The sequence below is a fragment of the Grampus griseus genome, assembly GCF_964374135.1.
Source record: "Grampus griseus genome assembly, chromosome: 14".
NCBI lineage: Eukaryota > Metazoa > Chordata > Mammalia > Artiodactyla > Delphinidae > Grampus > Grampus griseus.
The window spans coordinates 42,339,952-42,362,922 of record NC_139008.1 but is presented as its reverse complement, the minus strand read 5'-3'; the positions used below and the strand labels follow the sequence as shown (position 1 = coordinate 42,362,922).

The window sequence follows — 22,971 nt, the reverse complement described above, 5'->3', positions numbered from 1 at the left end:
GGTACTTTGTATACTGGGGGCAGATGTGAGGTAATGAACAAATTTTTGCAGACTTCTTACCTTATGTAACTCTGTCTCTCCAGCCTCTGTACATCACCTTTTATTCAAGTTTTATTTACTGTTTAGATAGTTTCCATGATTCTTGATTTTTTTTTATCATTATCATGCGAAGATATGTTTTTTTTACTTATAGATGTTCTCATGTGCTTACATCTGTGCTTATTTTTTCTAATGTTGATGTATATCCATGATTTAATACTGAAATGTTATTACTGTTTTGATGATAAAAAAAATGAAAATATATCCCAAGCAGATGACATCGTGGTTGAGATGCACAGCTGTGAAAACATCTGCTTGAGTACATTGAGAAAAACGATTCTGTTTCTTTCCCTTCGGGCATTACTTCGTTATCAGGAAGCCATCAGACATATCAAAATGAGTAGAACATTTTCAAAAACTTTTTCTGAGTCTTTTCTGAATTGAAATTCTCATATAAAATGATTTATAGTCAAGTTTAAAGTTAAGTATTAAATCTCCTTGCTTGACAGATATTTGGAAAGAAAAGAAACTAATGGGAAATATTTTTGGAGGAGAAAATAATATATATTTTTAGGGTAACAGTAATACATCATCTGGAAAACAGAGACCTTAGGTTTCTCGTTTCTTAAGGACTGGGTTTTGCATTTCATTCTTATGAAGTGTCGTCATCTCTTCTTTTCTGGGAATTTTAGGTAGGAGTAGAGTCTCAGGAGCACAAGATACATGTTGAATATCTTAAGTCAATGTTTCAGGGTGAAAGCTGATACAAGAAAAAAAACCTGAATTTATTAGGTTGTAGCTTTTTGTAAGGAAATAAGCATGCAAAGTGTCCGATGATCAATAAAACAGACAACCTGGGGTTGATGTTTGCAGCAATAACATTCAAATGAAGATCCACAGTATGTCTGACCCACTAAAACATCTTACGCTGGAGGATAGGCACAACGAACATAACTGACAGGAATATTTGAGGCGGAAAGTTGATTTTTTCCAGATATTAAAATTAACATAATATTCATGACTATCAGGATTAACACGCAGGCATGAGGTATTTTAGTCAATCTAAAAAAACTTCTTCCAATCTGAAAAATTCTGATGCATGAAATATTTGGAAATAAAATACATTAATGTGTAGGTTACCTGGAAACCACAGAGCTGGCAGATCTAAGTATTTGGAATGATTCCAACTGTGGAAGTTAAGAAGACGAACAAATTGTCTCTGATAGCAATGACTGAGTTTTGGGGCAAGATGTGGTTAAAATTAGATGGGGGAAGACTACGAGGTATTTCTCCTTTGTTGCTAGTAGGAACACCAATGAAGGAAGAGATGCAGGGGGCCAGAGTGGTGGTGGGAGATAAATGATGGTTTCATAAACAATGAACAGTCTGTTTAAGGAGATGTGGAATATAGTCAATAATATTGGAATAACTGTGTCTGATGACAATCTAGATGGTGACTAGATTATTATGGTGATCATTTCGTAATGCATAAAGATATTGAATCACTATGTTGTACACCTGAAACTAATAGAATATTGTGTGTCAATTATAACGCAATAAAAAGTAAGATGGGGAAAACTGAGGTATATTTTAGAAAGATTTCCGAGAAAAGAAGGGTAGAATTCTTTTAAAATAAATTTTATGTATTTATGGCTGAGTTGGGTCTTTGTTGCTGCACGTGGGCTTTCTCTAGTTGCGGTGAGCAGGGGCCACTCTTTGTTGCGGTGCGTGGGCTTCTCATTGCGGTGGCTTCTCTTGTTGCGGAGCATGGGCTCTAGGTGTGCAGGCTTCAGTAGTTGTGGCACGTGGGCTCAGTAGTTGCGGCACACGGGCTTAGCTGCTCCATGGCATGTGGGATTGTCCCGGACCATGGCTCGAACCCGTATCCCCTACATTGGCAGGTGGATTCTTAACCACTGCACCACCAGGGAAGCCCAAGAAGGTTAGAATTTTAAAATATGGGTGCACGATATGTTAATTAAATCAAACCCATTGTACTGAACAATATTCTCTAATTATGCTGACTGAGATATTAACGAATGAATGAATGAATGAAGTAAAATGAGAACATAGGACATTTTCTCATTACTTCTTATGGTGGCACAGCTCTGCATAGCACTGCCTTATGTGGATGGGCTGGGTTCAGTCAGCTACTCTCCGGTGTGCGCGTATGTGCAGAAATTTATTTTCACACAGTTCTGGAGTCCAGAAGTCTGAAATCAAAGTCAAGGTTAGGCTCCCTCTGGAAAACCCCTAGGGAGACTCCTTCCTGGCTCCTTCCAGCTTCTGGTGACTGCAGGGGTCACTTGGCTGTGGTCACATGACTCCAATCTCTGCCTCTGTTTTCACCTTCTTCTTTCTTTGTGTGCCTTCTCTTCTGTGTCTTATAAGGACACTCATTAGATTTAGGGCCCAGCCAGATAATCCAAGATGATTTCACCTTGAGATCCTTGACTTGACTACATCTGCAAAGATCCTTTTTCCAAAAAAAGTCACTATCACACATTCTGGGGATTAGGACATGGACATATCTGTTCACCCTGCTATACTGGTTATTATAAATAATGCTAAAGGAATAACCGTCCACATGTGGTTTTATATATTTGTGGAGGTATATCTTCAGAGTAGATTCGTAGAAGTAGGATTTGTGTCAAAGAGCAAGTTTCTGTAATTTGGCTAAATTCTCCCCCATAGGAGTTGTACTATTTTACACTCCTATTAGCTGTGTTTCTCTACAGCTTTGTTACCAGAGTGTGTTGTCAAATCATGTTTTTGTTTTTGCTTTTTTTTTGAAAACCCAAATAGCATTTCAGGGTAGTCTTAGTTTACATTGTAAATTTTTAACTCTTGATTTCATTATCTGTATTTATTGATGACAGCAGGACACTTTTTCAACAGTACTCAAGAGTCTACAAAATACTTGGCACTCTGAACCTCCAGGGATAAAAATCGATTGCAAAGCAGGTGATGTTCTCAAGAAGTTCAAAGTCTAGCAGGAATGATTTTGTGGAGCAACAGAGAATAAGAAGTGTTTTTATTTATTTTTATTTCACATGGAATATATATACATGGTGGGTGGGTGAAAAACCTCAAAATAATAACTTATGTTTCTTGATTATTTTAGAGAAGACCTGGAGTTCTACATTTTCATCAGTGAGTAAAGGCTAGATACGATGGATGAGATGAACCTGTATGCATGAATGCCTATTTCTGTTACTACCAAGTTTTGACCATGTCATGTGTTCACTGAACACTGTTGTTTATCTCTTCATTTATCTAGCTGCTCTGCCTCTCAACTAAATTGGAAGCTTTGGAGGTAAGGAGGCTGCATCTTATACAGCTTTTTATCCCCAAGGTTTAAACTCATGCCTTGCACATAGCAGGTGCTCAACAAATGTTTGACTTTGATGATAGGTTGACCTGCGATAGATAAATTGAATTCCCTAAGACAAGTGCATCCTATTTTTTTTCCATCAATGCAATGAAAGTTATCTTCCCCTAAAAGAATGGTGCGGTGAATATTGCGACTTACCATGTGTAGCCAGGTACAGGCTAAATTTCTGCAACAAAGACACCCAGAATGCTTTGACTTAAGAGAGAAGGTTATTTCACTCTTGTGACAGTCTTGGAGGGTTTGTGGTCCTGATGGAGAGGTCATCAAGGAACCCAGGCTGGTAGGACAGTTCTGTCATCCTGAGTGTGGGGCTTCCATCTCTGGGTCTGAGATTCATCCATGCCATTGGGTTTATTGGTTGTCTATTCCTTTTTACTGCTGAGTAACATTCCTTTGTATGAATATATCCCAGTTCTATCAATGCTATTTGATAACTTGAAAAATAGAGGATCTAACAACCAATGGATATTTTTTGCATGCCTGGATTAAATATGTAGGATTATTTTAGCTTTTTATCCCATTTTATTTAACGAACTTTTATTGAGTGCTTCGAGGTCAAATACAGTGCCCAGCGATGAGGCTGGAAGGCTGTGTAAATCGCTGGCTCTTCCCCCAAGTTACAGTTTAGCCGAATGAGGAAAAGACAGTTGTGCTGTCCCAATTTGATGGAGATCACGTGATTTTAAACAGCCAGCTTAAGTGTTTGCTAAAATGTTGTCAAAATTTGAAGCATCAAAGGATCCAGATGCCAATAAATAACCCTGCAGATCTCCAGACCATCTTCCATCTCAAAGTCTTGCCTCAGGTTACAGGCACCTGGCCTTAAAAAGCATCCCAGCCTGAGAGTAAGGTCCCTCAGGTTCTATTTCTGGTTCTGCTACTGTATTGCTAGGTGGCCTTGCACAACACAGAGAACATGCACTTCCTACAAAGCAAGAGGCAAGACGTTGAGGAACCTGCCAGTGAGGCACTCTCACATCCCAAGTGAAGACGGGTCCCCGGAACCAAGGGGAGTGGGGCTGGCCTCCTCTCCCAGAGACTAGGCATGCCCTTCCCTACTGCCAAAGCCATTCATTTTAGTGTGTAATTGGAGCTCCGATTTTGGTATGATCAACGGGATTTCCACTCGCTCCCTCACTCCCTGTTGTGAGTTTCTGTGGTTCACGTTGCACTAGAGGGAACTGGGTGGGCGCACAGGCCGGAGACTACAGATACAGAAGCCTTGGGCCTCCTGGGGTAGGGGGCGGGCGGATGCTGCCCAGTGACCGGGACCCTGGAAATGTGGTCTCAGGGTCTCGCCTCCTGGAGAACTACCTTTCCCAGGAGCACTTGCGGCCCACGGAGGGGCGGAGAGGGGGCACGTGCTCAGAGCCGGCCCACTGACTCTCATCGCGCCGAAAGCGCGCCAGCCTGATTGGAGGGCTCTGTCGCGGTGCATCCCGGGACTTGGAGTACAGCGTGTGCGCGGGGCCCGCTTCTTTGTGATTCGCGGCGCCTCCTCGGAGCCCGGGCGCGCCCCCGCGAGGCGGGTCCAGACGACGCGCGCGTGCGCTGCGCCCAGGGGCCGGACGGCACCTCCCGTGGGGCGGGGCGATGGGTTTAGCGTCGACACCGCCTTCCTGCTCCGCCCCTCGCCGGCCAGGCCCGCCCCTCCTTCCTGGAGCCACAGCCGTAGCGGCGGCGGGCGGCGGCGGGCGGCCCGGGAGACACGCGCCGGCCTGACCCTATGCGGTGACTCGCGCGGCGCAGGCGCCTCCTGCCCCGCCGGCGGGGCTCGGGCTCCCCGCGGCGGGATGTTCTCCCGAAGGAGCCACGGGGATGTGAAGAAGTCCACGCAGAAGGTGCTGGACCCCAAGAAGGACGTGCTGACCCGCCTGAAGCACCTGCGGGCGCTGCTGGGTGAGGCGCGGCGCGGGCGGGGGTCGGGGCGGGATGCCGGGGCGGGGGGCGCAGACCCTCTGCCCGGGCCCCGGCGTTGTTCCCGGGAAGCGGGCAGCCTGGCCCGCGGGCTTGCCCGTCGCCCTCTAGTGTAAACTTACCCCAGATTCTCGCCGGGTGGCCTCGGGGCCGGGCGCGGCCGGGACGGTCCCCTCCCAGCAAACCCTGGACGCCCGGGGGTCCTCTCACGCACACATCGAACTGTCATCTTCCCTCCCAGTTTTTAGTTTTTATTTTTAAGTCCGAGACCCTAAGTAGACTGAGACCCCAAGTGGTCCCAGCACGGACTTAATTGAACTGTCATCTCCTCCTCCCCCTCCACTTTAATTTTATTTTTACTTTTGAGTCCGATCCCCGAACAGACTGAGCCCCCAAGTGGCCCCGGGTTAAATTTAAGTGCCGTCTCTCTTCCCATGGGTCTGGCTGCTTCATTTTCTTTGTGTTCTTGGTGTGAAGGGGGCTCCTCGTGTCTGCTTGGAGGGAGGGGTGACTTTCCTGGGTTCAAGGAGGCTGCTTCTCCTTTATTGTCAGGATGACACTGATGGTTATGTGCCTTCTTCCGTTTTTATGAGCCCTCTGGGTGGAGATTCTGCAGAGCCCAGGTCGGCCTGCACTTGACCTGGGATGAAACTCACCCCTGTGGGTGTGAAGTGTTCCCAAGGCTTCCTCTCCCCTGCCACCTGTGATCTGTAGCTGGTTTGCTATGCTGTTTTGTTTTCTCTTCTTACCTCCTTAGTCTTAACTTGTGTTTAAGGTGGAAACACCTTTGCTGTCTATAGACAGGCTTGTCTTTGTGTTATTTGCGGGCTGAGAAAAAGATACTTTATGTTTCTTCTAGATGTCTTTTTTTTATTCTTAAAATGAGCAAAATCACCTGATTTAGGGCACAGAGTCTTAATGTGTCTGTCACTTGAGGAAATACGGTATAACAGAATTCATCATATAGGTGAGAATTTTAAATAAAGATCTTGTTCATGAGATTAAAATTTGCAGATGATTTCTATTTATACTCCGTGAAGTACCTCTAAGGAAAACAACAAATCCACACACCTGGTTTTGCCAGGTGAAGTTTTTTACATTCTCGGATTCCTTGAGATTCCGCCCGTCTGGGTCAGCTTGGAATGAAATGTAAATTAAGTACTGTTAGAGGGATTAGTTTTCAAGACTTTTGAAAGTGAAATTTGGTGTTCTTGGTAAACTGAACTTTCTACTTCCTGTACTAAAATACCAGGAGCACACAGGACGCATTGTGTGGGGTTCTCTTAGTAGTGACTGATTAACACCTCCTGCAGGGACATTTTTTGATAAAGGAGAGTAGAGTGGTATTTTAAAGCAGTTGATACTTGGGACTTTTTCTGTGGTAGAGAGCTTGAACTTTTGTTCTGTCCAAGTCTACAGGATTAAGTTGGCTACATTTTGCAAAGGCAGACGCAATTAAACCTAGATGTTCGTTTTCTTAGAGACACACAGTACATTGTTACTGTTCTGAGAAAGTAGTTAGTTTTCAAGGCTCTGTGGTTTCAGTTGAAGATGTGTGTCTTATTTTGAGGAACTTTCTTTTGTCCTTTCATTGAGCCATCTGACCTCAGTTTTGCAGCGTGGAGAGGCTCTGTGATATTTCCTTATGTATGTTGGTTTTTGTTGATGCATCGCTGGTGGACTGGCCCAGTTTACTTCATTTATTACTGTAATCTTATCTGTAGGTACTAGATTTTTGTAAATGTGTCTGAGGAGTTCTAGTTCATAATGTTTCATGTAAACTTTCACTTACGACTGTGGTTGAAAGGCTTTAAAGAAAAATAGTACAGCAACGTACTAGTCCCACCACGTCGCATATCCTACTGGTTTGCTACTTTAAGGAAAAGTCTACTAGGAAAAAAGTCCTTTTCATCTGAAAAATAGGATTTAGCCAAGATCAAGAAACTATTTGAATTGGGGTTGACATATACACACTACTATATGTAGAATAGATAACTAATGAGGACCTACTGTATAGCACAGGGAACTCTACTCAATACTCCGGAATGACTTATATGGGAAAAGAATCTAAAAAAGAGGGGATATATGTATATGTATATGTATAACTGATTCATTTTGCTGTACAGCAGAAACTAACACAACATTGTAAATCAACCATACACAAATAAAAATTAAAAAGAAAAAGAAGAAGAGACCAGATTTGTGGTTACCAGAGGCAGGGTGTGGGGGGATGATTGAATGAAGTTAGTCAAAAGGTACACACTTCCAGTTATAAAATAAGTCCTAGGAATGTAATGTACAGCATGGTAACTGTAATTAACACTCCTGTATGTTGCATATGGAAGTTGTTAAACGAGTAAATCCTAAGCATTCTCATCCCAAGGAAAAACATTTTTTTTCCTATTTCATTCGTTTTGTATCTATACGAGATGATGGATGTTCACTAGACTTTCTGTGATAATCATTTCATGGTGTATGTAAGTCAAATCATTATGCTGTGCACCTTAAACTTATACAGTGCTACATGTCAGTTATGTCTCCATAAAACTGGGAGAAAAAAAAGTATATTTGCAAAAAAAAAAAGAAACTATTTGAAGGAAATGAATAGAAATTATTATTGTATTTTTATTTGTATATTTTGATAATACTCTTGCTTTTCATATATTTTCCAGTGATAATAACGATGTTATTTTTTATTACATACAAAGTTAATAGCACTTGACCTAGATTTGTAGCCTGCAGCTGCATGAGTTTGGACCAATTACTCAGCCTGTCTTTGAATCTGTTTCTTTACTCTGTAAATGGGTATGGTGATGTCTGCCTCATAAAGGTTATTGGGAGTGTGATGTATAAGCCACTTCAGCTTGGAGTGGACATGTAACAGTTTCCTCTGTCATTACTGTTTTCCTGTCGTTAGTAGGATGGGACAAGCGTTTTGGTAGGTTGTCCCTTCTCCTTTCTTATTTTAATAATTGTGATGGATTTGCTCCCTCTTCATAAAAATTAGTCTGTATTTAAGACAGCTGGCTGAGAAAGATACCGTTAGCTGTGAAAGGTAGAGTATTTCTTCATATCATGGTAATGACTCCAGTTAGAACTTGCTTAGCTACTTTGACCTGCCTATATATTGTAGATTGGCCTGGTATTATTAACTTTATTTTATTTAATTTTAATTTAATTTAATTTTATTTTTTTGTGGTATGTGGACCTCTCACTGTTGTGGCCTCTCCCATTGTGGAGCACAGGCTCAGCGGCCATGGCTCACGGGCCCAGCCGCTCTGCGGCATGTGAGATCTTCCCGGACCGGGGCACGAACCCGTGTCCCCTGCCTCAGCAGGCGGACTCTCAACCACTGTGCCACCAGGGAAGCCCTTAACTTTATTTTAAAGGGGGAGGGGAAACTGAGACACAGGCAGGGCTTACTGGGGGCCAAACCATGCACTCAATGTTGTGTATGTATTATGTAATTTAGAGGAAGAACAAAGAGCTGATAGGTCCCCTGACTCCCAGGTCTCCTTACATTGTTGAAATCATCCTTGGGAAAATAAATAAGTAAACAAAACAAAACTAAAAAAACATTCTGTAAACTGCTGTCTTGCTGCAGCAAAGATTCCATGTCTAATTACAAGTTGAGTGCCTACTGTGAGTCCCAAAATAGGATTTAGAAATGGTATTGATGTGGCAGGAAGAATAGATGTAAAATACCAGTAAGCACGTAGTGTGCTATGTAATTAGATAGTGGCTTATATACGGTGGACTCCATTATAGGATTTCTAGGGGCAGAAAAGATCATTAAGAACAAAGATAGGGGCATCTTGAAGGAGACCCTGAAGAATGGTTAGACTTGTTCTGTCCAATAGAAATAGATGTCAGCCACAGGTGTGATTAAAAATGCTCTGGTAGCCACATCTAAAAAAGTAAAAAGAAACAGGTGAAATTAATTTTACTAATATCTATATATTTTTAACCCCATACATCTAATATGTGTTAAATCAACAGGTAATGAAAGTAAAATGTTCAGTTTTTTCCATCATTTTTTGATAGCAAGTCTTTGAAATCCCATGTGTACTGTACGTGTGCAGCACGTCTCCGGTCGGGCCAGTGGCATTTCGAGAGCTCAGGAGCCACAGGTAGCCAGCGGCATGCTGGACAGAGCAGGGTTAGACTTGGGGAGAGTCGAGGGGGAGAGCATTTCAGGCCGAGGTGGGGAGGAGCTGGTGGTGGAAATACACAGTGATGATGCGGGAGGTTGAGGAACCTCGGGCACTGAGGATTGGGTGCTGGAACTCTGGCCCTGAGGGTGTCCACAGTGTCAGAGCGGTCACCAAAGTGGTGTGTAGGCCAGGGGTAAGGGCAGGACAGCGAGTTGGACTTCGGGGTCATGGGGGAGGGGAGGAGAGGTGGCCTGACCGGTAGGAGCTGAGGCAGGTTGGGGCCAGATCAGAAAGGGCCTTGTTTGCCGCAGTTAGAAGCTCAGATCTTATCCTGCAGGTGAGAGGGCCCATTGGAGAATTCTTAGCAGGTCGAATGGTAATATTCAAGCACTGCCTCTCTGCCGGCAGGGCCAGGATAAATGGACGGGGCCAGTGGGAAGGCAGGGAGACACTGAGAAGACTGGTGACGAAGGAACAGACAGGGGCTGGGGCCTGGAGAGGAGGGGCGGGGCCACGAAGGACCCTGTGGCAGGACAAGCGATTCTCAGGGAGGAATGAACATGAGGTTTGCAGAAGCTGGGCGAGGAGTGATTAATCTGAAGGAGAAGAGGTTTGGGGTCAGGGGCCACAGGCCAGTCAAATCTAGTGACACCAGGGTTCAGACCAAATATCTGGAACCAGAGAGGAGAGAACAGTTGCTCACAGAGGCTCTATATGCCCATAGAGCAAAACTCAACATTTTGACATGTTTCCTTTTGTGCATCTGTTGCTTTAAGTAGGGACAAGTTCACTTACAATTTTAAACGTTGCCTTTTAAGCTTACTTTTAGCATTTCCCCATGTTTTGTTCCTTTTATTTTTATTAACTACAGATGTTTGTTGAGGCGATGTACCATAATTTAGCTTAAATAGTAGTTAAATAGTTTCCTTCCTTCATCTCTCCCTCTTTTTTTCCTCTCTCGCTTTTTCTCTCTTTTTCTTTCTTTCTCTGGTGTAAATAATAACTACTCTGAACATCTTGGGAGGCGGCTTCTCCTGCATTTTGCATTATTTTCTTGGATTAGATTCCATGGAGGTCAGACTGCTGCGTTTCTGCCTCAACCCACAGTGCTGTCCCACAGTGCTGTCCTCAGTGTCGCTCCCATTGCCCTGCAGGCAGCGAGGGTTGAGGCGGCCACTTCCTTTGCAATCTGACTAGCAATAAACTGCGTTGTTAGAATTTGATAATTGGTGTTAGGTATTTGGGGGAGTGGAGGTGTCTTGGATAGAGCCAGAAGAGTTGGGAGGAGACTCTGGCTAACGACAGAGCAAGATGAGTTTGGTGCTGATGTGTGTTGAGTTTGAGAAGAAGGTGAGATACAAATGGAACTGTCTGGGAGGTGCTGGATGTGGTGTCTGGAGCTTAATGAGGGGTTAGAAAGCTATGGCATGGTTATTAGCATTGTGATCTCACTGGATCGTCCTACAACCTGTGATGAAGGTAGTGTTCCCACCCCCGACCTCGAGATGGGGAGACTGAGGCTCCCGGCGGTGGGCTCCTTGTCTGCCAGCTCCCTGTCTCTGAGGGGCAGAGCTGGGGGTCATAGGATTATACAGCCCGTGTCGAGCTTTTGCTAGTTACCTGACGCAAGCATATTTACGTACCAGAAAATATATTTACCCACCAGAGTGAGTGTTAACTTGTAAACAAAAGCCAAGCAGTTTTTGCGCGTCTCCCAGAAATGTTGCTTTGAGTTTTGCTGCTCTCTGCCTAGTCTGCTTTACCGTATTCTTCTAGGGAGACTTGAGGCCATATTTGACTTGAACATGACAGAAGATAAAAAGACTCCTTCTGTGTTTTCGTGTTCACTGACCTCTCCGTGCCCTTGGCAGGCCTTACAGGTGGTAAAATATTTGCATGGACATTAGTGCCACATGGACATTCTGCAACCAGAGCAAAGCTGGGGGTATAACTCCAGGCCCTTCAGACAGTCTTGGGATGGTTTCTCTCAGTTGACCTCGTCTTAATTAAAGCGATTTTGCCCTAATGCTCCCTTTGCTCATTTTTCACCGGTTAGTAACATTTTATATCTGTAACTTCTGGAATGTAAAATGAACTTTGGACACATATATGTCACACAAATACGCCGTCCCTGCTCCTAGTGCTTGAAATTGTCTAGCCTTCTGAAGTGAGAAAGGTGGACCTAGGATAAAAGTCTGACTGAGCTCAGATGTTTTGTTTGAGATAACTAGAAAAGGTTGCCTTTGACCTTTTATTCTGGGAAGAGAGATAATTGGTAGGTCTGGAATATTTTGATGTAAACTTTTATAATTTGTACTTTTATTTTGTTTGTAAGTGCTTTATTTGCAGATGGACATAAATACTTTTACTAGCTGTTTAGAGCACTGATCTTTGGTCTCTAAGTGCCACAGATGAAACTAGAGAACAGTTTATTGCTTTCAAAATAGCAAATTGATTCAATTTAAATTTTAAAATTATTTTTAAAAGAAGGAATATGTTACTCTACTGTAAAATCAAGAATAATTAATATATAAATGTAGTAAGCAACTATCTTGTTCTTGGATTTTTAAAAAATTCAGTTTCACGTACATTTTTTCGAGTCCGTATGTGTGTGTGTGTGTGTGTGTGTCTGCTTGGTAGGGCTGTGTCTTCAGAGATCAATAAGGCACAAGCCCAGGATTTACTGTTTGTTAGGGGAGACAGACAGGTAAACAGCTGCATTTACCACGAGGATGTTAGTGCTGGGGTGTGGGGATGGGGTAGGGGTGGGGGAGTGCGTGTGGTGGGTGGGACTGTACAGGTGGCTGCAGGTGTAGAGGAGGCACAGCAGAAGGGCCCCTTGGAGAGGCTGCCAGTGCTTCCTTAGGGGTGCGGGGCTGAGGTGGGTCTGGAGTAATGAACACGGGTTTCCCAGGTGGGCAGGCTGGGGGCAAGGGGACTGCCGAGAGAGGAGCTTGTGCAGAGGTGATGGTGTGGCCACCACGTGGCTAAGTGCACACTGTCCTTTACCCTGTGCCATGGGTGGACGTTTGGAATCCGGGGAAGAGTTTTAAGCAGAGGAGCCACCAAATCCAGTGCCTTCCCTCGGTGATAGTCCAGGAGTCCCAGTCTCGCTGAGGTTTGAAACATGGATTCCTGGTGGGTGAGAGCTCCCATGCATTTGGATTACAGACCAGGAGGATGTAGCCTGGGCTGCCAGTGTTCATCTTTCCCTCCATGTGGGGAGCACACACCTCAAATTGAATTCACAGTCAGAGGGAAGCAGAGCGGAGAGATGGAGAGTGAGGAGTGTCCGTGGACCCTGTGTGAGCTGAGGGGCTCAGCCCTGTCTGTGCCATCCCCACCCTGAGCTTCTCAGTTGTAGGAGCCTGGAGCACCCTGTTTTTGCTCTAGCCGGCTTGAGTCATATAAGATTTCTGGGCCTTGCAATGGGAAGAGTACACATTAATATGCCAGGAAGAGACTGGGAAATTACAGATTGAGGATGGATGGGTCTGTGTGTGTATGTGTATATATATTTATATATATAAATATATATGATGTGTATCTATATAAATAAAATGGGCACAGTTTAAGTGATGTGGATGCTGCCTGCCCTTCCACTCAGCGACCATGTGCCTGCCTGGCGGCATGAGGAGGGACAAGGGACTTCGCTGTGTCCTCAGAGGTCTTCTTTCCTTCATGTCTGTCACTGTGGGAACATCTTCCCTGCTGGGTGTGCCGCTCATGTTTAAGGGTAATTGTGATTTTCTCCATTTTTACCTTTCACGTGACTTAACCCCACCTAAGACGTAACTTGACTGTATCCATAGCTCAAATTCATGTAGCACTTCACGCTTTTGCAAATGTTTTCTCGTATTCTCATTTGATCAAATTGCTGTCTTAAGGATTTATTACCCTCTAGGTTCTTAGCAGAGCTTTGTTTTTGCATTAGTTCTGAATCCTCATTCCAGAATTTTAACTTTGATATTTAGCAAAGAGATGTTTCATAACGATTTAATGTCCTTTATGTTGTTTTAGAAACTGAAACCACGTCTGAAAGATACTGAACACTATTTTAAAAGTAGTTGTAATCTTTAACAGTAAATATGTACTTTGATTTTGCAACTGTGGTTTAGTTAAAAAAAAATTCCTTTTGAAAAAGATAAGGAACCCGTTGATGTTGTCTTGTGTTTGAGTTTCAGTGATGTCATTTATTTATTGAGGCTCAACCTGGCTTTCAAGGGCACAGGAGGTACTAGGGACGATGCTTGTGCCCAGCTGTGGGAGCTGTGAGGGTGAGCATTCAGATCAGCTGTGCTCCGGGGAGCGCCACTGGCCGTTGCTCCCAATGCTGCCCTTGGATTCACCACCACTGTGTAGCCAAAGCTGAGCTCCTCCTGGGCTCCTCCCAGCCAGTTACTGAACACGCGGGGGTACTGATGTGGCCGTTCCTTTGAGACCCAGATGCCTCTGAAGGGAGACTTTGTCTCAAGGGCTCCCTGTTGGCCTGGCCGGCAGCTTTTCAGACCTGTGCTGCCTCTTCCTCCTCAGCCCTCCTCCCCTCCCCTCTTCTGTGCAGGGGTCAGACCTCCCTTCTCAGGTCCTCCCCTTCATCCTTCACAGACAGCTCCCTCAGTAAACCTCCTGCGTGTCCACTCCTGTCTTGGTGTCTGCTTTTCGGAGAACCCAAACTAATATGCCGTCCCTTTTCCCAGAGGTGTCATCCAACCTGTCACGTAAAATTCTTCCAGGAGCCGGCAGAGGTATATTACATCTTCACACAAAGTGTCTTCGTCCCTTTTCGCTGAAATGATCTTTCCTCAGAATTCCCATAGCATTTTGTGCCTTCCATTTGGCATTTATAGCCTTTGGTTTTGTATTCTACTTATCTGCGTTCTGCCTAATCTCTCTCACTAAGTGATATTGATACTAAATAACGTTGAGAACACCAGCAGCTTTTTGTACATCTTGATTCCTTTTGGTGACATACTTTCTTATTTGTAATAATAATAAGTAGCATTTAATCAGCGCTTTCCATGTGCCAAGTACCGCAGAAACACTTCACATGTGTTAATGCATTTAATCCTCTCCCAAGTGGGATAGGGAATGTTATTATCCCCATTTTACCAATAAGACCCAGAGAAGTTGAGAACGTTGCCTACGGTTGCACAGCTAGTAAGTGACAGAGTCAGGATTTGAACCCAGGCAGCTGGCTCCAGAGTCCCTTTATTCGTTTAACAGTTATTTTTTATCCAACCCCAACCATGTGCCAGGCATTGTACACAGCACTGGGCACGCCTGAGCTTGCATTCTGAAAAACCAAGAATGTGATTTCCACATAGATGGATCTCAGTCTGGGGGAGAGTAGCGGCCACCGCTATGGATGTTTAGAAAAATTTCTAGAAGCCTTCCTACCCCAGCCAGAAGTTCCCATCATTAAAGTAATGATTCAAGGGACTTCCCTGGCGGTCCAGTGGCTAAGACTCTGCGCTTCCAGTGCAGGGGGCGTGGGTTCGATCCCTGGTTGGGGAACTAAGATGCTATATGGTGCGTGGCACAGCCAGAAAAAAAAAAAAAAGATTCAAGACCACGAATTAAGTTCTCCTGACAGAGCCCTCTCTCCTCCCATGTGTGCGTGCACTGTCAGACCCACCCCCTGGATCCAAGGGGAAGAGCTTTAAGAAAGGACGATTTCTGTGGACAAAAGGGAGAAGAGGTTGGGGAAACCTTGACTGGGGTGGAGGCTGAGGGCCAGCGGGGCCAGAGGGCTGTGGGTAAGGACAGGCTTGGGTGAGGCTTAGGCAAGTACCCCAGATATTTTTTCATGGAAACAAAATGGGAGAGACACTGTTGTCAAATTTTAAATTTACAAAAACCAAAACTGAATTACCATCCCCCGAAAAGGGCCTGTTATAACTAGTGGTGAACATTCTTCCAGTGAAATCTTGATAGTATTTTCAGGACTGCATGGAAGAGAGGGGAGCTGAGGACACATGTTGCTTCCTTACAGCTTTCTAAAGGGGTTAGCGTGTTTTCATTCTGTCTGGTCATATTTCCGGTGCCGACAGTGTAAACCTCTTTATTCCATGGGTTCTGTATCTGATAAGATGAGGATGTGTTTGGGCCAGAGAGGCTTGGTAGAGTAGAGCTTATGCTGAGCTCCCAGAGTGGGAGTAAAGTATTACATAGTCTTTCTGTGTATGTGTGTGCACGTGTGTGTATGCATGTGTGTGTATGTGTGTGCGTGTGTCATGTTGCAGATACTTACTTTTGAGAGAATCGTTCCATTCCTTTCTTCCTGCTCCTAAAATAAATACATATACAAACATATCATCTTTAACTGAAGCAAAAAGTAAATAATGAACTGGAAAAATAACTTGAAACTTAGAGGAGAGGAAATAGTTATATCCCCCAAACATAAAGAGCTCCTACATATTAATAGGAAAAATTATAATAAATAGATATTCAAAATGTATGTGTATACATAAGTCACAAATGAAGAAATGACACCTAGGGAGATGGCCTTTGCCCCCAAACGGAACAGTGACTGCAGACAGAAAAGAGAAGAGGGGAGAGAAAGAAGCAGTGCTGGAGAGGAGAAGCCAGCCGTGGCCGGGGAGCCCTAGCTGGCACACGTGGCTGGTCCTTCCTTGTTGCAGCAGTGGGTCCTGATAAGAAGACAGGCCAGGACCACCGTGGCCAGTGGGGCAGGAATGCTTGAGTGCGCCAGACGTGAGATGGGGCCACACAGCAGACCGAGCTTGTGATAGTGTGTAGATGCGCTTACTACGTCGCCCCAAATTCTAGTAAGAGCCAAAGAGTAGGTATCTTTGAAAGTGCCCTGATGCTGACAAGAAATGGAGATCAGCCAGTGGCTGGAAATGAATGAGCACAGGAAAACGTTGATGGGTCAGTGCAATGTTAATTAATCTCTGAATGGTGACAAAGGCAGCAGACGGGCTCAGTTTCAGGTACCTGCTAAATTAGAACGCTGTTTGTGCTCTAAGTTGTGTTTCTTTTTTAAGAACTTGAGCCATTTCAAAATAAATTTTGTTTGTTTGTTTTGGCTACCCCCCCACAGCTTGGAGGATCTCAGTTCCCTGACCCGGGATTGAACCTGGGCCTTAGGTAGTGAAAGCCCGAATCCTAACCACTAGACCACCACGGGACTCCCTCTAGGTTGTTTCTTAATGCAAAGGCCTGAGGGAGTCTTGGTCTTTGGCTCAGTGTTAATTGAAAAGACGTGTGGTTTCTAGGACCTGGTGTTGCTGCTGAGCGTGCGCCGAAGGGGAGTCTGCTCCGCGGTCGGTGATCAGTCCAGGTTTAAACAGGACTTGACGTGTGCTAAGGCCACCAGGTCTTGTAAGTGAACCTGCCGGTGATTGGAAATTTCATCACCTTTTTGCATTCAGAGGTGTCACACCTTTGCTTGTTCCTATTCAGTTCAAGCTGTTGAGTGGCTGGACAGAGACCGTTTCTTCCTGCCCGACCTATCATTTTTCTACCCTTTCCAGTAAATGACAATTAGAGAAACATAGCTTTCTCTAAAGACAGCAGAAGTCCTCTACACCTAGATCATTACAAGGCATTATGTACAACGTACGTGTTATTACAGAAGAGGTCTAACGCCAATGTTGGGCAGAGGAAATTTAAATTATTTTCTGTTTTTAGGGCATTTTAGTCTTGGCAAAGATACTACTGTACGTATTGTTTAGGTCTTCAATGTTCTTCAAGTTTCAAAAGTAAGACACGTTTGGAGGAAACTATGGCCGATGTCATGTCTGCTGTTCTTTTTTATGGTACATAGTCAGGCTTTGAAAACAAGTTCTTTCTAAATACTCTGGCAGCTTTTTTTTTCTGAAATGAATAATAGTTTTTTCTGAAAAATAGTAGTTGTTTTCTGGTTATAAAATTTTACATACTCATTATAAACATTTGAATAATACGAATAAGCAAAAAATAATTTAAGTATGAAAAACTCTTCACATTCTGCAGTCCTCTGATAACCATTGTTAAAATTTTGGTAAACATGCTTTCTGTTCTTGTTGTTGCTTACGTGCAACCTCTCTCTGTGTCTTGTAGGTACACACATAAACACAGTCTTACATGAATAGTTGTTATACGTGGGCTGACACTGTATTTTTGACCTAACACGCCTTGGACATTTTTCACATGAGTAAGTGAAGGCTTACATGATACTTAAATGGCCCTATCGGGTCCCACTGGACTCACGCAACAAATTATCCACTGCCCATTCTTCAGGTTGGCAGTGCCAGGCCCTTCCATGCTGTCAGCAGACCCCGGTTTGGGGGGAGCAGGGTGACTGCCCGGTGGCCAGAGGGGCGTTTGGTTTCTTATATGAGGATGAGTGGGGCTGACGGTGTTGCAGCTGCTGATGCGGCAGGGGACAGTGGGATGATTTTCTGGAAGTAAAGAGAGCTCCTTGGGGAGGGCCGTCTCAGTCTCTGCGGAATTAGCTTCATAGAAAGGCCGCCCTTTTAACCTATCATGGAGGAAGGCCATTCCCCTTGCAAGCTGGCTCTGGTGTCCTAAATAAACCAACTTCTGGGTCCTCCCTGGGGTTTAGTATCTATTTAGTTCCGGGACATCTACCAGCTCTCTCTTATGGACTTAAAAATCTTGTGTTTCCAGGTGTACTTCCCTGCCCCTCCTCCATCACTTTCAGCTAACGTTAGACGTACTTAGGTAAGCGGTGCGGGAGCCGGACTGCCTGGGTTCGAGTCCTGGCGGGGACCTAACCTCTCTGACCCTCACCTGGTGGTGGGACAGTACCTGCTTCCTAGGGCTGTTAGAGGTTTAATTGAGTTAATATATACAAAGCCCTTTTGTAAGCCGTTATTATGCTTATTAATAATAATTATTTGACGTAAGTAAGACGGCTCTCTGCCCTCAGCACCACTTTTCTGCTGCCTTACTTGTTAGAAATGGAGCGGGAGAGGTTACCATTTAGCTCCTGTTTTATCTATTTCTATCTCCAGCTCTTTCCCTAGTGAGTGGTTTTGACTGTAATATAGGCCAGTTCAGATCAAGAAAAGTAGAAGTAGTTATGCATCGCCTCAAAAAATCGGATGAAACTTGATTCCTACAAAAGAAATAGATATATGAAAATATAAACTGTTATGTATAAGTTAAACTACAAGGATATATTGTACAACACAGGGAATGTAGCCAATATTTTATAATAAAGTATAACCTTTAAAAACTGTGAAATACTATATTGTATACCTGTAACATAATACTGTACATCAACTATACTTCATAAAAAATACATGTATATAGGCTTCCCTGGTGGCGCAGTGGTTGAGAGTCCGCCTGCCGATGCAGGGGACACGGGTTCGTGCCCCGGTCCGGGAGGATCCCACATGCCGCGGAGCGGCTGGGCCCGTGAGCCATGGCCACTGAGCCTGCGCATCCGGAGCCTGTGCTCCGCAACGGGAGAGGCCACAACAGTGGCCCACATACCGCAAAAAAAAAAAAAAAACATGTATATAAAACACATTAGATTTGAACATTATATTTCATTGGTGTATATATTTTTGTTTTATTGTGTTGGCACTTGATATCCGTTAAAAAATAATGTTTGAGTCCTGCTTTTGAGACAGGTGTGTCAAAAATGTTTAAGATAAAAGTAGCTCTACTTTTAAAAATTAGAGCTCTGGGTACGTGGAGTATATCGTCATCAGAATCACTTTTACATGGGGACTATCAATCCAGGATAACAAAGTGTTAACATCTTTCTGACTTCTAAGAATTTTACTTTCTGCACCTAGCTACCATATAGGTATAAAGAAATGAAAATAATACATCTTAGGAAACAAAGTGGGATGAATATAACTTCTACAACCTTTCAATTATACTAGGATTTGTTTCCTGTTCTACTGTCAGATTTTACTTCAGTATCTACAAGGATGTTTTTGGATATAGGTAACAGAAAACCCAAATATAAACATAAATGATGAAGAATTTTTTCTCCTATAGAAAGCGGTCCCAAAGCAGGTGGCCCCCCGAGCCAGCTGGCACGGCAGCTCCGTGACGTGCCCATCCGCACGCTCTCCCCTCCCTGCTTTGCCCTCTTTAGTGTCCTCTGCATGGCAGAGGTTTGTCCCCTCAGTGGCAAAATGAACTGCAGGCATCGCACCCGGACGGAACAGCGTCCAGAGGCAGGAGGAAAGAAGCACTTCTGCTTTGTGTCCCTTTAAGAACAATGACCCGTTTCCAGGCATCTCCACCAGAATTCTTCCCCTTGCTTGTTGGCCAGCACTGGGTCACAGGCTTGAGTCTAAACTCATAGCTGGCAGGGGACTAATGCCACAGTAATTGGCTCAGCAGCATCAGGTCCCACCCCCACGAAGGGCACACGGATTTGCGGGGTGGATGGTCCCTGAACAAACAGGGGCTCCATTAGGAAGAGGAAGGGTCTGCCGTGGGAGTGGCTGGGCGAGGGGGCAGGAGGGAAACCGGGAGCGTTTGCTCCAGGCCACTCTCGCTTTCAGTTTAAATTCTACAGAGATAGAACAGTCCAACATGGCTGTAATAATGTATGTAGGAAACACAGTTATCAGCAGAGCTAAAATGCGAGTTCATTTCATTTCCTACAAACAGGAATATGTGGTTTAGGCCTCCAAGTGCTTCCAAAAGTATTATGTCGGCGTTCTAGGCTCCTCTTCCTTCCGTGGCGCTTGGGCACAGAGGTGCATGCGCACCAGCTATTGGCCCCAGAGAGGGCTGAGAACTGGATGAATGGTGTGGAGCCCCGAAAAGTGGGGGTTGGGGATGCTTGGTTGAGTTGGTGAGTGGGTTTAAAGTGCTTGTTTTATTATACAGCATCAGTTGCACAGGTACAAAACATTCTTTCACATCTATTCAAGTACTTAAACCAACAACTTAAAAAAATCTTTGCTATCTGGCACATGACCTGTGCTCAAATAAATACTTTCGGTTGAATTAAGGGTGAAACTGACTGGGTTTTTTTTTTTTTTTTTTTTTTTTTTGCGGTACACGGGCCTCTCACTGTTGTGGCCTCTCCCGTTGCGGAGCACAGGCTCCGGACGCGCAGGCTCAGCGGCCATGGCTCACGGGCCCCGCCGCTCCGCGGCATGTGGGATCCTCCCGGACCGGGGCACGAACCCATGTCCCCTGCATCGGCAGGCGGACTCTCAACCACTGCGCCACCAGGGAAGCCCTGACTGGGGTTTTATGGAGTGAATATGATGCAGGGGGAAGGGAGGTGATTGAGGGACAATGACAGGGCTGATTAAAAAGGTGGATCGTGGAAACCAAATTAGGAAGAAAAAAAGAAGTGAAGACTTCAGAGGGGTCATAGATCATGACAGAGTGGTGAGATCATTGGATTGAAGGACCCAGGAAGGTCGAAGAGTTGTTGGAATTAGGTTTCCAGAAGGAGGGAGCAGGGGAGGTAGGGAGAATGGGTTCAGAATTGGGAGGCAGGGAGGTTAGAGGGATGCCCGGGCGGGCCTGGGGGCAGAGGTTGCGGAGGGGGCATGGAGGACAACCTCAGTGGAGATAAGGAAGTTGGGCATCACCTGTGTAAATGTGGCAATCAGTGCTGGCTATGAGGGCAAAGACAGTGAGCCAGGCCCTGAAATCTTCTGGAGAGCGTCCTGGGGGCGGGTGAGCGGGTGTAGACTGTAGCCACTGAAGCCGGAGCCTCCATCTGCCATGCAGGTTAGCGCCCCCATCCACACGAGGATTTTGTATTTGCATGTAATCAGCACAAGGACGCTTTTAGGTCTGCACATAGATGCATTTTCAGATGTGAATTTCTCTTTAATAATAATGATGACCATAAAAGTATTGCATTACCACTGAAGCATAGTCAGCATACCTGCTGTCTTATGACCCGAATACCTGCTGAGTCTTGAAAGGGCTTCATTATGAGGACTTTACCTCCTCACCAGGTGAGTTCCAGGTCAGTTACCTGCCCTTGGAACAGCATTGCACACAGGAGGTTCTAAAACCTACCGGCTGGTGTCAGAAAAAGGAGTCCCTGCCTGCACTCTAGTTAGTGTTGCAGAAACTTTCTGTTGAGGAAAGCGTGTATCAGCTGGCAGCTCTTGTTATTCAGACCCATATTGTCTCCTTTTCCTTCTTTGACGGAGGTGACAATGTGTCGTACTTGGGGCACCTCTTCACGGGCTTGCCGGCTCTCATGGCCGGTGAAACTTCTTGGTGATGAGTTGCTTTTTCTTCCCCACCAACATTTTCACAGCAACGGTGCAAGACAACCCATCCCAAACCTCAGGCTTACAGAGACCTTACGGCAACAAGCATCTGTTTTATTCCCTCACCTATCTGCATTGCTGCGTGCTACTGCCCTGGCTGCAGGTTGCCTGGGGTTGGGTCCTGCTCTGCTCCATGAGTTTCCTCATTTCCTTTGTTTTTGTTTTTTAACTTTTTATTGGAGTATAGTTGATTTACAGTGTTGTGTTAGTTTCAGGTGTACAGGAAAGTGAATCAGTTATACATATACATATATCCACTCTTTTAAGATTCTTTTCCCATACAGGTTATTACAGAGTATTGAGTAGAGTTCTCTGTGCTGTTACAGTAGGTCCTTATTAATTATCTATTTTGTATATAGTAGTGTGTATATGTCAATCCCAGTCTCTTTGAACCAGAGACTACTCGACACTCTCCAGCCACTGCTGCGTCGGGCTTCTAATGACAGGTTGTCCACAGCAGGTCGGGAGATCAGCCCCAGATCAGTGTGGGTGGGCATTTTCTAAAGGAGTGGATGGAGGGCGGGAATAGTTCGTGGCATTATTATAAAGTACTTAACGCAAGAGGGAAGGAGGGCAGGGAGCTAGGCAGTTGTGAAAAGGTGGAATCACCAAAATCTCATTAGCCCTTAAGTAAAGGCGCCATACTCATGACATTTTTCCTTGTCAGTGTTTTCTGTCTTGTGTCTGACTCATTTATTTTCCTTGTTCTCACTGTTTCTAAATTACGTTTTATTAAGTCGCCACATTCGCCTTGAATTTTTCACTCACCCCTTTTCCCTTTCACCGGCATGTGATCTTGAGCATCGTGCTTCAGTGCCAGTATCTAGGGAATCTGAGTAAAATAGCAAATGACACCGTCTTCATCTACGTGCAGATGTGTAGGCAGCACTGGGATGGTTCTTGGCCCTGGGGAGGGTGGGGGACGGAGGACAGGAGGATTGGGGGTCACTCCCTACTCCAGAGGAGCTGGTCTGAACCCCTTCTTCCTCTTGACAGTGTCCACCAGGGCCCCCAGGTCTGAGAAGGACATTCCCTCCTCCTTTGGTGCTTTCAGGGTCTGCAGCAGGTTTTTATGAGGCTGGGCTATGATCCTCCCAACTAAAAAGGAGTAAGATTGCTATTGGGAAGGGTTATATGTGGGAGGAAGTGGAGGGACAGTCCCACTAGTTTTGGAGCATCTGCTGCTGAATTGGGATTAAGTGCTGTGCCTTTTCGAAAGGTC

At 44.9% G+C, this 22,971-nt stretch overlaps 1 protein-coding gene across 2 annotated transcripts in view; it reads left to right on the top strand.

Moving 5' to 3' along the window:
• Window positions 1-5,207: 5,207 nt before the first annotated feature.
• Window positions 5,208-22,971, top strand: part of RALGAPA2 (Ral GTPase activating protein catalytic subunit alpha 2) — a 281,459-nt gene continuing 263,695 nt past the window's right edge. For both annotated transcript variants that reach the window (XM_082670096.1, XM_082670095.1), the window contains exon 1: window positions 5,208-5,332. In XM_082670096.1, the coding sequence (XP_082526222.1) occupies window positions 5,227-5,332 (106 nt within the window). In that variant the 5' untranslated portion in view covers window positions 5,208-5,226. The remainder of the gene's footprint in view (window positions 5,333-22,971) is intronic.